The 16967-nt window shown below is 40.0% G+C and overlaps 1 protein-coding gene across 2 annotated transcripts in view; it reads right to left on the reverse strand.

Moving 5' to 3' along the window:
- Window positions 1–714: 714 nt before the first annotated feature.
- Window positions 715–16967, reverse strand: part of mvp (major vault protein) — a 38603-nt gene continuing 22350 nt past the window's right edge. For both annotated transcript variants that reach the window (XM_057861633.1, XM_057861632.1), the window contains 5 exons: window positions 16685–16896; window positions 5728–5844; window positions 5544–5670; window positions 5293–5481; window positions 715–1012 (listed from right to left, as the gene is read on the reverse strand). In XM_057861633.1, coding sequence (XP_057717616.1) covers window positions 887–1012; window positions 5293–5481; window positions 5544–5670; window positions 5728–5844; window positions 16685–16896 — 771 coding nt within the window. In that variant the 3' untranslated portion in view covers window positions 715–886. The remainder of the gene's footprint in view (window positions 1013–5292; window positions 5482–5543; window positions 5671–5727; window positions 5845–16684; window positions 16897–16967) is intronic.

Consider the following 16967-nt stretch of genomic DNA (forward strand, 5'->3'; position numbering starts at 1 on the left):
GATCCGGATCTTCACCTCGAGAAAGAAGGAAGCTTGCAATTGTTTCCTGACAGCCAGATGAAGGCGTGTCGAAGCAACAAAAACCTAGCCTTGAGCTGAAGGAACTTCAGGTATGTCCAGAGAAGGATGCCGAGATACCCCCATTCACCAGACCAGTTGGTGAGACGATCTACAAGGATGAGACTTCCGCCAAAGTACCTCCAAGACTTTGTTGAAGGGGGGAAAAAAAAAAAAAAAAAAATTTGAGTATATTGTTTGCTTGTTACTTTGAAAGGAGTAACAAATGTGCACATTAAAATAGTTGTACTTCAATTCAAATAATTTTGAGTACAGAAGGTACACATACAGATCAAGCCAAAAAAAAACATTTTCAGGTGTCAGGATGATTATCAGATTTTTCACATTGTGAGCATTAGTAAAATAGTACATTAAAGTCCTTCAATTCAAATGATTGACTTTATTAGACTTTGGCCTTCACTTCAAATGGTTGGATTTAAGACTTTTATAAGGCTGAAATGATTTTGTGTCTGGCTGATCAGATTTTGGCCTTCAGTTCAAATGGTTGGATTTAAGACTTTTTGAAATGGCTGAAATGGAGTGATTTTATGAATAGAGTTAGGTATAAACAAGCAGTTTTAAAAAAGAAAATACGACTTAACTAAAAAATGCACAATGTCAATAACAAAAAATTGGTTGTTCAAACCCAAGCAAACGACACACATGCGTTTATTTGCATATTTTATTGAGTTCCTTCACACAGACAGAAAGTGCAAGCAGTGTACCACAGATGGAGAGCTTCTTTAAAATTTTGGGTACATTAGCAGAAATGTCAGTCATTTCTTGGCTATTTTGCTGACTGGTTTCCGAAGAGTTTCTGCATCCGGTGTCACTGCGGGGCCGGGGGTGTGGGCAGCGTCCCCAGCAGCCCGTTGGCGGTGGTGAAGAGGTTGACAGGGGCAGAGCCGTCCGTGATGAGCGTGGACTTGAGGCCCAGGGACTGTAACAGTTTCACCTGCGTGTGGGAAACAGACAGGTTACGTGACAACATTTGTATGGAGGACCGGATATGGAGCTAGAACAGTCTCATAATAAACATGCACACACATTTTTGGATTTATAAACACATCTGACACAAAGACAATTCACACACACATTGGATGAATGCGCATTTTGTGTCAGTTGTGGTTATAAATCCCAAAGTTTGTGGGCTTCTTGTCAGATGTGTGCAAGTTCATTCTACTTTATTTTTCATGTGCTTTAAAGACACCACATGATTGAACAGGCTGGCGTGAAGCTAGAATGGCAAGCTTGCATCTGATTGGCATCATATGATTGTTGCGACGTCTCATTGGTGAAATCAGTAGAGCTACCCCGGTAATACAGGAGGCACGTCTCAATTCTTGGTATCGCTAGCAAAAAAAAAATCTAATATGTTGAATAAAAGCGGAAAAATGTAACGACTCTTGTGTAGCCCAACGTAGCGGTGTTGTTGTTTTTTTCTCCACAGATCTACTCAAAAAGTAATGTTTAGTAAAACTAATCTTAGAAGTAATTTCGTCTTAAAAAGTTATTCAAATAAACATAACTGAGTACATGTAACATTACTACACACCTCTGTACATAAATATACATATGTACACACATATTAGGGGTGTGCCATATTAGGCACCCCACGATTCGATTACGATTCAGGGTGCTACGATTTGATTATTGAACGATGATCACGATATTGGCGATGATCACGGTTGTTGCGATTATCGATGCATCATACACTACTAATTAATACAGTAGCCCAGTGCTTCTCGATTATTTTCTGTTACGCCCCCCCCCCCCAAGGAAGACGTAAATGTTTCGCGGCCCCCCCAAACTCTCTGCGGCCACTTTAAATAGTATCATTTGTCTATAAAATTACTATTATAAATACGCATCTGCCTAACATTGTGTCCTTTTTTCTAATAAAGAAAAAAAGTAACATAGATCAACTTATAATAAAGTATAACTTTATTAACATTGTTTTGTTTGTAACAGAGAAGACTTGACGCGCATCAATTTGCCTGAATTTCAAAAGTCACATCCAAACTGTAAAAAATACACTCAAGGTACATTTTTGACCATTTGATACAGAAAAATAAAATGTAATAAAATCAGTAAATAATAAATTAAAATTGATTCGAAACATTCACTCATGGGGACAATATGCCAAAAAATTTGACGGAAAAAACAAAACAATAAAAGAAAAAAAGTGTCCTTGGACAGAAGGACAGTTTCTATTTTTGCTGCTCACAGTATTACCTCCTTTGCAATGGTGTGGAGTTATTTGGCAATGAGCATGCTAACAATGCTCACTGGTTTACTGATAGAACACTGACAAAGCAGGACGATTGTTGGCAATATTCGGCACGTTTTCGCTGAAAAACAATCAAGCGGCTTATCAATGAGATTGGGGTCTAATGTCTTTAAGTGGCGTCTTGATTTGGCTTCTGGCTGTCCGCTATAATTATTTTTAGACACAGTAAACAGTGGTCTTTCCTCATCACACGCTGTATTAAAAGTCAAAGCTAAAAGGCAAACGGCTCGAAAAAAGCGCATTCTCGGCGGCCGAGGTAGAACCGTAGGTGAGGGCGGTCGTCGTGACGATCCCAAGCCGAAAATGGCACTTCTCGGGCGGCGACGTGAGAACCGGACAAGACATTGGGTCGCTGCGCGAGTGAGTCCGGTCGGAAAACTGCGGCGGCACACTGCTCTTCATATCTGTTTTGTCTGAGCTGCGTGCTCTTCCTTAGTTCAAAAATACTGCGCGCACTCTGAAAATTAGAGCGCCACTGCCACCCACTGAGTGGATGTGCAAGTACACTTTCTTCCAGTACAGCTAAAAAAAAAAGCATGTTCCCGAGGTCACATGCGCCCCCCCCCCCCCCGGCATCGCTCTGCGCCCCACTATTTGAGAAGTACTGCAGTAGCCAAACAAATTTATGTCCATTATTTATCTAAAATATCCTAATGATTCAACAGGAACGATGGAAACATGCCCATACAACAAAAAGCTGCCCTCAATCTGCTTATTTATTTATTTATTTTTACTGGAAAGTGCAAAAAAAAAAATTTAAAAGGGAGTACTTATTTCTCTCAACAATACAATAACATTTACACAGGTGGAATGAATCGCACATTTCCTGGAAACAAAGTGTCTTCAGAAATAAGACTTCTTCAGTTTTCTGTACTATTTCGCATGTTTGTAGTGTAACCGCTGTACTTAATCATGGTTTTACACGTTTTGCATATGAAATACACGTTAGCAAATTAGCTTAGTGCTTGGCGCTAACTATTCACATCGCAAAAACAACAATAAGGGCTAAACAGTACAAGAGGGTTCGTGTACTGACCGCTTATAGATGCACACGGGGCTTAGCAACACACTCAGGACATTTTTCAATGGAAACTCCTTAAAACTACTGCTGGACATTTAAAAGACAAAGAGCAACGAACTCTCTCTCTTCCACTCTTGCTCTAAAAAATAACTAGCCTGCCTGTCTCATACACAAATTTATTTTCCAGTCTTTTAAAAAGGAGTAAATCTCTCAGTAACCGGCAGCATCCATCATAACGTGTGTGTGCTCCCATTAACGGTGCCCGGGCGGCAGACGTGTCTTGAAATTCGTTCCGCTACGAGCGGCTGCCATAAAGTTATGAGGGAAAAAAATCATCATTTTTTAACCTTTATGAATCGTAATAGAATCGTCACGTGTCGAATCGCAATGCATGTAATTTTTTGGAACTCCTTTATAATACATTTATTGTAATGCCATATTGGTAACAGGTTTTGGTAAGGATGTCCCGATCACATTTTGTTGGCATGCATATTCAAGTCACCACCACTTCGGGAATGTATTGAGAGGAGAGGGAAAAAAGCGCACTCAATTTGCAAAAAAGCTATTCCAACATAACTGCCACAGTGGTTTTTTCCGTCAACAATGATTTCGTCTGACGAGACGGCAACAATATGAAAACGCGACATTGTTTCTGTCATATGCAGTGTTTGAGTCGTGTCACTGATGTGATGTGCTGCGCCTCTCCCTCACTCTCCTCACCGGAGTTTAGGATGTATCTTAAGCAGTTTGGAAACACTAAGATTTGTTTTCTTATCTTAGCAAGGGATTATGCAATGTTGCTTTAGCCTTTAAAGGTCTGTGCCGAGTGATCATCAGACGCTAAATGTAACTCCTAGTGTTAGCATAGCATTCAAGTTAGCATTAGCCTCAGAATGGCAAGCGTCCTCTTAAAACACTGGTCACTGTAAAGCAGAGCCATTTGGCTCTTCTAGTCAGTAAGTCTAGAGCAGTGGTTCTTAACCTGGGTTCGGTGAACAGTGGCTTTTTAGACCAAGTTTTGGACTGATTGGCTCCCAATTTACAGGCTTAATTCATTTAACTGTTAGTCCTCGATCTAATGAAAGGAGGAACTGGTTTGCTCAGTGGAAGGTTTACTTGCATTTGGTATGAGGGAATACAACAGACCAATGGACTGCGTGGTCTCAAATTTTGACCGGTTTATAAAACATGCGGTCAAAATGAGAAGAATTTTCAACGGGTATTTACTAAATTATTAGCTTGCTAGCTTAGATATCAGTTTTGAATTTGAAATTTTTTATCTAATTAAAAAAATATTTAATTCCGAAGGGTTCGGTGAATGGGAAACGTGGGGGTTTGGTACCTTTAAAAAGGTTAAGAACCACTGGTCTAGAGGACATTAAGCGCTCGGACAACTTTATTTTTTTTGTATTATCATCATAAAGTTACCATTGTCCTTATAGACTCTACAATAGGTGCTCATCTGTCTATGTTCATTCAAAACTGTTTGAAACCTTTATTTTTGGACTAAAACTTTAATTTTACAGACGAAAACATTTTGAGTAACTCAACTAAAACTAGACGAAACTTGTATGAGATTTCGTCGACTAATAGTAGACGAAAACATTTTGAAATGACTAAAGTATGACCAAGACCAATAAGTATTTTTGTCCGAAAGACGAGACAAAAATTAAGAGTGCTGCCAAACACTGTAAAGCCAAATAAAAGGGTTTTTAGTAGCGGGGGGTTTATTATTATTATTATTGATTTATTTATTTTTAAATCACAAACCCCCAATCACTGTTATTTGCAGCCAATGAGTTAATACTTAAACTTTTAGATTTTAATTTTTTTTACCGGTTTCCTATCCTCTGAAAATGATGTGATTGGGGCATTTTGAGATTATACACTACCCATCTATTTTTAGTCCTGTCGGCAACTATACCTGCAACTCAGGCCCGGCGCGCGCCATCTCGGCGAGCGTGTCGCTTCCCAGGCTTTCAACGAGTTTGCGGAATCGCTCGTTCTCGATGTCTGCAAGCCGTTCCTGCTTGTCAACATCCAGTTGGTCCATCTGCTTCTTGTAGTTGAGCTCCTGCTCGCGAGCCTTAGATAGACGCTCCAGCTCGGCCTCCTGCAAGCGCACACCGCCGTCAAGCAAATGTCGCCGGGCGACTTTGGCAACTGGTGACGTACCGCCTCGATGCGCTGCGCCTCTACTTTCAGCTTGGCCTCGTGGACGGCCGCCTCGCCCCGGATGCGGGCCGCCTCGGCGCGGGACTGAGCTTCGGCCTTGGCGGCACCCGTGCTCTCCACGGCGGCGCTGCAAGGCAAAGCGGATAGGTATCGGGATGGAAAGCGGCCACGGCATGAGGCTTACCTGAGGGCCTCCAGCTCCAGAAGCTCCTTCCTGGCTCGCTCCGCCTCCGCCTGGTCGGTGATCTTCTGGCGCTCCAGTTTGCCACGAGCTTCCTGCTCTAGACGCTCCGCTTCGTGTCTATACGTAAAAACACAAGGCGCTTAGATTACAGTTTCAGACAGTGTCAGGAACGATGAGACATCCAATCATATGGCTCTTTTAGTCCTTTTGCTGTGAATTTCATTACTAGTTGACATCCAATCCATTTGAAATGGCAGATAATTAGTTAACCCTTTCATGCACCATTTTCTTTTAAAGTGCCTGTGACACGAAAAAGCATGTTTATTTCATAATACACGCGGTATTTTATGCTCCTGAATGATATGGACCGCTTGGATGTGTGTGGAGGCGATCGCTATATTTAGTTTTTTGAATCCCGCGCCAGGAAAATGAGTGACTTCCGGCTTCGGTCTTGCATTGAGGAGGAGGGCGCTGTGACGTGTACGGTAGAAGACGTCCTCTTCACTATACAGCGTACTGTTGTGTATGGGGACGAATGATTCAGCTGATTTTGCGGATTAATACGTTTATTTTTCGCATCACGCCAGCCAAACGGCTGCAGAAAAATCATTCTGTATGAGGGAGAGGCGTATGCTCCTTTTTGGAGTTTCAATAGGTTCCCATTCACCGTGCATATTTACTGTGGGACTATTGGACTTACGAGGAAGTGAGTAAACATCTTGTTTTGTATTATGTCAAATACGAATACAGCGATTACAAAGTAAACACTACAAACTTCCTTTAAATGAAGGACTACTTACGTTTGATCATTGATAGGCATGTAAAAAGCTGTCTTAATGGTCATTAGCAGCAGCCCGTTAGCTGCACAACAACTCCAGCCACCCTCCTCCGGGGAACGAACTGTAAATTGCTCTCCGCTGGGCGGTTTGCCGATCCGCGACGACAATAGACAATCGGATCGTCATGTCAAATAATCCAGGATAGTTATGTGTGATTTTCCGCTTTGAAGACTTTTCAAACATCACTCTGTTCGGGTTAGCATGTCGGCTAGCTGTCACGCCTTCTGGTTTGTTTACATTCTCCGAAGCCGGGGAAGGGAAATGACATATGTCCGATTTAGGTGTCATAAAATATAGTTCGGGAGGTGCGACAGTAAAGGTGAAGTCGACAGTTTTGACCATTATGGAGTAATTTTGCCATGTCGTCCTGAATAAATGCATTTTTATTATTTCATATTCCATTCAGCACAAGACTGTTATTTGTCATGACCATGCCATTTATTTAGCAATTGGGGAAAATACTTGGATAAAAAGAATATCCTGTAAAAATATTGAAGTAAAGAGACAGAAACAATGACATTTTGCCGCTCTCTTCGTCGCGTTTTCCTCATTGTGAATAGTTCCCCCTCGACGGGGTGACTGGTCCTTCTCAAGCCATTTATATAGCTATTGGGGAAAAATACTTGGATAAAAAGAATATCTTGTAAAAATATTGAAGTAAAGAGACAGAAACAATGACATTTTGCTGCTCTCTTCGTCGCGTTTTCCTCGTTCTGAATAGTTCTCCCTCGACTGGCTGACTGGTCCTTCTCAAGCAATTTATATTGCTATTGGGGAAAAATACTTGGATAAAAAGAATATCCTGTAAAAATAATGGAGTAGAGAGACTGAAACAATGACATTTGGCGGCTTTCTTCGTCGCGTTTTCCTCGTTCTGAATAATTCCCCCTCAATGGGCTGAATAGTAAAATCGATGAGACCAGTCTACCGCTGACGTCATCCACCTGTTGGGGACGCTAAAGCCCTATAATGGTAGGCGTGGCTAACTGGCAGATTAAAAGGCTAATTTCTCGTCATCTGTGCTTTGCTAAATTGTTGTATATAGTCGAATCGTCTCAAAATATGATTCTAATTCACATAATAATGCCATTTAAGACTTTTTTTCTCGTGTAGTATGCTCTTTAAGGCACTCATGTAACTCATTGGCTGCCATTGAGGGCAGTAGACGTCCAATCCATTTTGACTGGGAATTTTGTATTCGCATTTAATGCTCTTCTGAATGTGCAAATTAGCAAGCCTTGGTTTTACATCTCCTAAAATTGATTCTGTAACACATTAAATACTCCTAATCCGATTACCCAATTATTCGAACTAACTAGTTGATTAATCGACTACTAAAATAATCGATAGCAGCAGCCCTAAATTGTAGAGATGTCCCGATCGATCGGCATCCCGATCACGTCATTTTCAAAGTATCGGAATCGGCAAAAATATATCGGACATGCCTTTTTAAATATATATACTGTATATTTTTTAATTAAATCATTTTCTAATTGTATTTAACCTTACAGACATAATGTGTTTCACTCTTCCAGAGTCTTTAAGCTTAAGGCAGTACTTCTCAAATAGTGGGGCGCGCCCCCCCAGGGGGGTGCAGAGTGATGCCGGGGGGGCGCATGTGACCTCGGGGAACATGCTTTTTTTGTTGTTTTTTTTCCGTACTGGAATAAAGTGTAGTTGCACATCCACTCAGTAGGTGGCAGTGGCGCTCTCATTTTCAGAGTGCGCGCAGTATTTTTGAACTAAGGAAGAGCACTCAGCACACACAGACAACAGATATGAAGAGCAGTGTGCCACCGCCGTTTTCGAAAGCAGTTTTCCGACCGGACTCACTCACGCAGCGACCCACTGTCTTGTCCGGTTCTCACGTCGCCGCTCGAGAAGTGCCATTTTCAGCTTGGGATCGTCACGACGATCGCCCTCACCTACGGTTCTATCTCGGCCGCCGAGAATGTGCTTTTTTCGTGCCGTTTGCCTTTTAGCTTTGACTTTTAATACAGTGGGTGATGATGAAAGACCACTGTTTACTGTGTCTAAAAAATAATTATAGCGGACAGCCAGAAGCCAAATCAATTAAGACGCCACTTAAAGACATTAGACCCCAATCTCATTGATAATCCGCTTGATTGTTTTTCAGTGAAAACGTGCCAAATATTGCCAACAATCGTCCTGCTTTGTCAGTGTTATATCAGTAAACCAGTGAGCATTGTGAGCATGCTCATTGCAAAATAACTCCACACCATTGCAAAGGAGGTAAATAATGTGAGCAGCAAAAATTAAAACTGTCCTATCCAAGGACACTCTTTTTTTTTTTCTTTTATTCAGTTTTGTTTTTTCGGTCAAAATTTTTGGCATATTCTCATGAGTGAATGTTTCTAATAAATTTTAATTTGTTATTATTTACTGATTTTATTACATTTTATTTTTCTGTATCAAATGGTCAAAAATGTACCTTGAGTGTATTTTTTACAGTTTGGATGACTTTTTTTTTTTTTTTAATTCAGGCAAATTGATGCACGTCAAGTCTTCTCTGTTACAAACAAAACAATGTTAATAAAGTTATACTTTATTATAAGTTGATCTATGTTACTTTTTTTCTTTATTAGAAAAAAAACGGACACAATGTTAGGCAGATGCGTATTTATAATAGTAATTTTATAGACAAATGATACTATTTACAGTGGCGGCAGAGAGTTTGGGGGGGGCGCGAAATATTTACGTCTTCCTTGGGGGGGCGTGACAGAAAATAATTGAGAAGCACTGGCTTAAGGTAAGGTTATCAAATTTATCGCATTAACGGCGAGAATTTTTACATTTATCACGTTACAATATTTAACGCAATTAACGCATGCGCTGCACAACCCACTCACGCATTGTCGCGTTCAATCTATAATGGCGCCGTTTTACCCATACAGTATATAGAGCTAAAAGGCAGCGTAAAATGAGTGAATTTTGGCAGCCTTTGGAGCCTTTTTTTAAATGGCAAAAGCAGACATGTCCAAAGTCCGGCCCGGGGGCCAAATGCGGCCCGTGGTCAAATTTCATCCGGCCCCCAGCCTCTGTCATAAAAAGCGGCACCTTAAGGCTCGACTGAAGTTTGCTGCTGATCACATGGACAAAGATAAGACCTTCTGGAGGAAAGTTCTGTGGTCAGACGAAACAAAAATCGAGCTGTTTGGCCACAATGCCCAGCAATATGTTTGGAGGAGAAAAGGTGAGCCCTTTAACCCCAAGTACACCATGCCTACCGTCAAGCACGGTGGTGATAATATTATGCTGTGGGGCAGTTTTGCTGCCAATTGAACTGGTGCTTTACAGAGTAAACGGGATAATGAAGGAGGATTACCTTCAAATTCATCAAGATAACCGGACGTCATCAGCCCGAAGATTGGGTCTTGGGCGCAGTTGGGTGTTCCAACAGGACAATGACCCCAAACACACATCAAAAGTGGTAATGGAATTACTAAATCAGGCTAGAATTAAGGTTTTCGAATGACCTTCCCAAAGTCCTGACTTAAACCCCATTGAGAACTTGTGGACAATGCTGAAGAAACAAGTCCATGTCAGAAAGCCATCAAATTTAACTGAACTGCACCAATTCTGTCAAGAGGAGTGGTTAAAGATTCAACCAGAAGCTTGTGGATGGCTACCAAAAGCGCCTAATTGCAGTGAAAATGGCCAAGGCACATGTTACCAAATATTAGCGCTGCTGTATGTATATTTTTGACCCAACAGATTTGATCATTTTTTTCTGTTCACCCATAATAAAGTCATAAAAGAACCAAACTTCATGAATGTTTTTTGTGACAAAGAAGTATCTGTTCCAATCAGAGAAAAATCAGAGTTGTAGAAATAACTGGAAACTCAAGAGAGCCATGACATTATGTTCTTCACAAGTGTATGTAAACTTTTGACCACAACTGTATGTACTGTATGGTGAATGTATATATTTGTCTGAGTTTTTCATTTTTTTCTTAATGCATTGCCAAAATGCATATGATCGCGAAAAATTATCGAGCAATGATTGGAATTGAATCGGGAGCAAAAAAAAAACCAAAAAAAAAAAGCAATCGGATCAGGAAATATCGGGATCGGCAGATACTCAAACTAAAACGATCAGGAGCAAAAAAAAAAAAAAAACATGATCGGAACAATCCTACTAAATTGTACCCATCTGGACGCCACGAACTGTATGTAAAAAAAAAAAAGTTGCCCGAGAGTGCTAAATGCTAACGAGAATGCTACGCTAATGCTCCGAGCCACTTAGCCAAGCATCTTCGTGTTTGCAACGGCGTCAACGCCCCCCCCCCCCTTTTCCAGGGCAGGCAGGGAGACGGATGTATGACAAAATCAGGCAACTTGCACTTCATTCAACCACATTGTAGTAACGTGTTCCTTCACATCCTCACTAACGTTAACCACGGTCAAGTGGTCCAATAGAATTTTAAAATATTTAAACACAGTGGTACCTCTCCTATTTTTTTCCAGAACGTTGCAAGTCGAAATGGTCGTATGTGTAGCAGGATTTTCCCATAAGAATACATTACAATACCATTCATTCGTTCCACAGCCCGAAAACATTTATGAGTACCTTAATTTTGAAAAATATATGAGCTCACAAATAAAGTTGCACCGATACCGATACCAGTCTCGGCAGGGGGTGCCGATCCAGCCCGAATTGGTGGTATCGGTATCGACGAGTACCAACATTAGGGCGCCGATACCATCTACTGGCATCACTTGAGCACAAATGACCTGTCCTCCCCACGTAAACAAATGTCCCAAATCCTGATGTATGACACCTGCATGTGTTTGTCTCGAAATTATTAAATGACAACAATACATTCGCCTTTAATATTAAGGATGTTCACAACAACGCTAAACTATGATGATACGCTGCTTTTCTAACATGTCATCAACTAACGACTAGCATGCGTGAGGGTACGCCTGCTGTTTAAGAGCTAATGGGATCAGAAAGGTTAAGACCGTGAGAGACTAAGCAAACTCATGGTTTCATGATGAACAATGAGTGGCAAATTCTTCAAACTCGTCCTATTTATGAAAGTCGATTTTCATATGCTGGTGTTGTGCAGTAATGAGCAGAAGTGACTTATGTGGCCAGAATACACTCCAGTGGCGCAGCGCGCACACTAGATATCATCAAATAGCTACCTAGATGTCCTATGATAGATCCCATGCCAACTCTCGCGCGCGCACACACTAGATATAATCAAATAGCAACCTAGATGTGCTACATTAGACCTCATGCCATTAGCTGCGTGAGCCCAGAGCGAGTCCATATACTACATTGATGAATTAGAAACCGCCATGACTGAATGGAAGTTAAGCAGGCCAAATCAAGCCATACCAGTGACTATAGATAATGCTGCAAATACTGTTAATTCAGCACATGTTACAGATGGACTCGGACCACAAATAGGATGTTTTGCTTATATGGTAAATATAGCTGCTAAGAGAGCTGCAGCAATCAACAGTGTGCCCACTTTACAAACAGTAAAGATTGTTCTCAGCACTTATATACAAAATTTCTTCAGATCAGTAATAAGTAAGCACATAAATATTATGCACTAAAATGCTTGTTTGTATGATGGCAGTTATTTTTGCTTGTTAGCAAATAAAACAATAATAATAATAATAACAGTTGTATTTTCTGTTTCAGAGCATTAAATGTATTGAATTGTATCGAAAATCGTACCGAACCGTGACTTAACTGTATCGTTGTATCCCTTATACGTATGTGTGTGTATATATATACATGTTTTTTTTTTTTTTTTTTTTTTGCAAACAGAGTGGTATCGGAATGGTATCGGTATCGGCCGATACTGCACAGCCAGGTATCTGTATCGGTATCGGGCCCAAAAAAATGGTATCGGTGCAACACTACTCACAAATAAACTGTCGAAATATGCTGCCGTTTTTTAAACTGCGACATTATATCCTACTCTCTCCACTTAATCTGAATAAATTAGGGCTGTCAAAATTATCGCGTTAACGGGCGTTAATTTTTTAATTTATCACGTTAAAATATTTGACGCAATTAACGCACTAGGCCTGCTCAGACAGATTTAAATGTCAGAACAGTGAAAGGCCAACTTGTTAATTGTGTGTTATGGAGTTTTTCCACCCTCTGCTGGCGCTTGGGTGTGACTTGCATATGTTATCTGGCGTAATGTCGCCCTCTGCTGGCGATTCAGTGCAGCTGATTATTTGGGTTTCGGCGCGCTTTTCTGACGTGATTATATGTCGACGCGAACTCACACTAATAGACAGTGCTATTCAGACCAGCTAACGTCCGCATCCAGTATTCAGTGGCAGTTCTCATAGCCCCATCACACTGTTTGTGTCTAATACATGCATCGCTTGTGAGTTATATTCCTCCTTTGTTTATATTCATGAGCATTAGATAGTTATTGATGATGTGTATTTGAATTTGTTCACATATATGGTGAAATGCAGTTACATTGTTAGATGCTTGTGAGCTAATTGGCTAGTGCTACTTCTCAAATGGACACGTGTGTGTACATTTTATGTTATTTTGTGATTTATGCAAGTTATTGACACATTGCTTTGGTATTTTCAGTTTTACAAAAATACAAGAAACGTGCTCCTGTCAAAAAGAGGTGACTTCAGTAAAGCCCATGCAACTTTGCCACACCGTCTGATTTCTTTTTGGAACTTATGTTCGCTATCTGTCAATTTGTGTACGCACACACATTGAGGACAGAATAGGGCTACTAGTTTATTTTTTGATTGAAAATTTTACAAATTTTATTAAAACGAAAACATTAAGAGGTGTTTTAATATAACATTTCTATAACTTGTACTAATATTCATCTTTTAAGAACTACAAGTCTTTCTATCCATGGATCACTTTAACAGAATGTTAATAATGTTAATGCCATCTTGTTGATTTATTGTTATAATAAACAAATACAGTCCTTATGTACCGTATGTTGAATGTATATATCCATCTTGTCTTATCTTTCCATTCCAACAATAATTTACAGAAAAATATGGCATATTTTATAGATGGTTTGAATTGCGATTAATTGCGATTAATTACGATTAATTAATTTCTAAGCTGTAATTAACTCGATTAAAAATTTTAATCGTTTCACAGCCCTAGAATAAATGTTTATTTGAACCACATTTACAATATTGTCATGTCATAGGGTGCGACACGTTTCCAACTTATCTAACACATCACTCTTCCAGCATCTTTTCAGTTGTTTTGTGTGTCACAAATGATCTTTTCTTTGATCCAAAGTCCAAACACCTCAAACTGATTCGTCTGTCCATAACACTTTTTTTCCAATCTTCCTCTGTCCAATGTCTGTGTTCTTCTGCCTGTATTGATTGTTTCCTTTTGTTATCCAGTCACAGATAAAGCTTTTTCCTTTGCCACGCTGCCCTGAAAACCAGCATCCCGGAGTCGTCTCTTCACTGTCGACATAGACACTGGCGTTTCACGGGTACTATTTAATTAAGCTGCTAGATGAGACCTGCGAAGCATCCATTTCTCAAACTAGAGACTCTTATGTACTGGTCTTCTTGCTCCCGCTTCTTTTTCTACTATGGTTAGATCTTGTTTGTGCTGCTCTCTGAAGGAAGTGGTACACAGCGTTATAGGAAATCTTCAATTTCTCTTATGGAATAGCCTTCATTTCTAAGATCAGATTGTCGAGTTTCACGTGAAAGCTGTCTTTTTCTGGCAATTTTAAGAGTTTAATCAAACCCACAAAGGTGATGCTCCAGATACCCAAGTAGCTCAAAAGAAGATCAGTTTTATAGCTTCTCTAACCACCTAAACTGTTTTAAGCTGTGCCAACATAATTGCACAAGGTTTTCTAATCATCTATTATCCTTCTAAGGCAACTAGCAAGCACATTGTACCATGAGAACACAGGAGTGATGTTTGCTGTAAATAGGCCTCTTTACATAACTACGTAGATATTGCATTAAAATGGGTCATTTACCACATTAATAATGTATAGAGTGTTTTTCTGATTAGTTTAATGTTATTTCCATAGGAAAAAAAACTTTCTTTCAAAAAGAAAAATTTCAAAGTGATCACAAACTTTTGAACGGTAGTGTATTACCAGAAGACAACAATTACATCACTGGGAAAAACGGAACGCTAAAGTGTACGAGCTTTGGCATCGTGTGCAGAGGACCACAGATCTGGAATAAACTTGATAAAACACTTAAAAATGGAGATGGAGTGTGATATTTTAAGAAAAAACTCAAAACACCTCCTTGCAATGTATGTTTAATATGCGGATTCTTTGAATAACATTAATAAGGCATCTTATATTAAATCCAAAGTAACCAGAATGTCGAAATTTTCCAAAGTCAATTGTGCAGTAGGATGAAAAACTATCTGAACCTTTTGGAATTTCTCACATCTCTGCATAAAATCCCCATCAAATATGATCTTCGTCAAAATCACACAGATTACCTGACGAAGCTGGCGATTTATTTGGCGATTTTACAATAATAATAATTGTCACCTTAACTTAAACTTATTAAGACTGGTGAACGGAGGAGGACCGCCAAGATCGTCGACATTCTACGGCCGTATTGTCAAGCCAGGTCACGAACGCGCACGTAAGCCTCAGCTTTTTCCACCACCTGCACTGTCATTGTTGGAACCTATGTTGATTTCTCTCACAAGAAAATCTGCCGTGCGTCCATCTTGCAGGAAAACAAACTGCAGCGCTATCATATTTCGAGCATGTTGTCGGATGTCGACAAGATCGCGTGTCGAAGCCATCGTATGTCGAGGTACCACTGTAATTAAAATTGACTTGAACCAGTAGTCCCTTTTGTTACTTTCGGTACAACCCCCCAAAAAATTCTAGAGCTGAAACGAATACTCGAGCAACTTGAGTTTAAAAATTGATCCGAGTAATTTTATTCACCTCGAGAAATTGTTTAATTTTGCCAGCTCTAAGCATCATGTTTTGCCCGGACTACTTTTAATGCGGGACAACGCGCTGACGTCATGTGCGTAGCGGAAGAAGCAATAATAAAATAAATAAACAAACAAACTTACTGCAGCCGACAGCCGCTACAACCTATGCCAACGTTACTAAAAACTACGCCCGCATGATGCTATTGTGGTAGCAGGTAGTGTCTGATGCGTCTCATATCACATGCATTTAGGACTAGATGAGAAATGACAGACTCTGCCGCGTCTGGGCAGCGTTAGTAAACAGCCGCCATCTGTAAGCAGTAGACTTCTCATCGCTAATAAATATGTTACTGTCACTCGCTCACGTAACATTGGCCCCTCGGAAGGCTCGGTTTCTATTGATTATGACCACTGTCGATGCGTGGCTAACGTGTCTTACATACAGGCTAAATTTAATTTGTAAAAACACAGCGCTGTAGAGTGATGAGGGTGTAAAATTAAAACATGATAAAGCTAACTGTCAGTTTTAGCTCAGTAGTCACTGCTGAATAAAACACCAAGTAGCATTACTCCCTAATGTGCTCCAATACAGCAGGTATCATACATTTATTTTGAAAACTGCAAAAACTCAAAATCCTATCAGTACTGACAGTTTAGACCAACTTAAAACTTAACTAGAACTTAAAAATAGAATGGAAATTCAATTGAAACACGTGGGACAGAACAGCTTTCAAGTGATGTGTGTTATCAAGCGTAATTACATTTTTAGGTAAGAAATATGTTGTTTTTTTATAAGATCTACAAGTTTTTTGAGTGAAAGCAGTGAAATTTTTTTTTCTAGTCACATCTGAGATGCAATTGTTAGCTGTTTTCAACAATGTACATCGAAAATAAAGACTGAAAATGGTTCAATGTTGGAATAAATGTCTTTTTTCTCATGTATATTTATAATTGCTCTACCTTAAAAAAAAAAAAAAAAAAAAGTTTTATCCGATTACTCGAATTTACAGTCGATTACTAAAATATTCGATAGCTGCAGCCCTAAAAAAATTCTCTCCCAGTCAGGAGTTTCGAAATATATAACTATAACCTCGCTTTAGATGAAAAACATTTGTCAAAATGCAAGAAAAGAAAGCCATTTCCCAAATATGAATTCAAACTACTGTTTTTTGTGTGTGTCAACCTGGCAGCGGCCTCCTGGGAGTTGGTGGTAATCTCGATGGCGAGCTGGACGCTCTTCTGCAGGGCGTCGCGTGTGCGCTGGTCCACGGGTTCCACCGACTGGATGTCCACGCTGCTGATGATCAGCCGATTCTGATGGAAGCGAAGACTGGGCCGCACCGCCAGCTTCTCGTCAAAGCCGAACACGGCCGAGCAGATGATGCGGTTGGAGTTCTGCCCGCGGAAAGCAGAAGTTATTTTTAATTATTTTTTACAATTGTCCATAGTTGTCAAGGAGAGTTAAT

The sequence above is a fragment of the Corythoichthys intestinalis genome, chromosome 16 (assembly GCF_030265065.1).
Source record: "Corythoichthys intestinalis isolate RoL2023-P3 chromosome 16, ASM3026506v1, whole genome shotgun sequence".
Lineage (NCBI taxonomy): Eukaryota > Metazoa > Chordata > Actinopteri > Syngnathiformes > Syngnathidae > Corythoichthys > Corythoichthys intestinalis.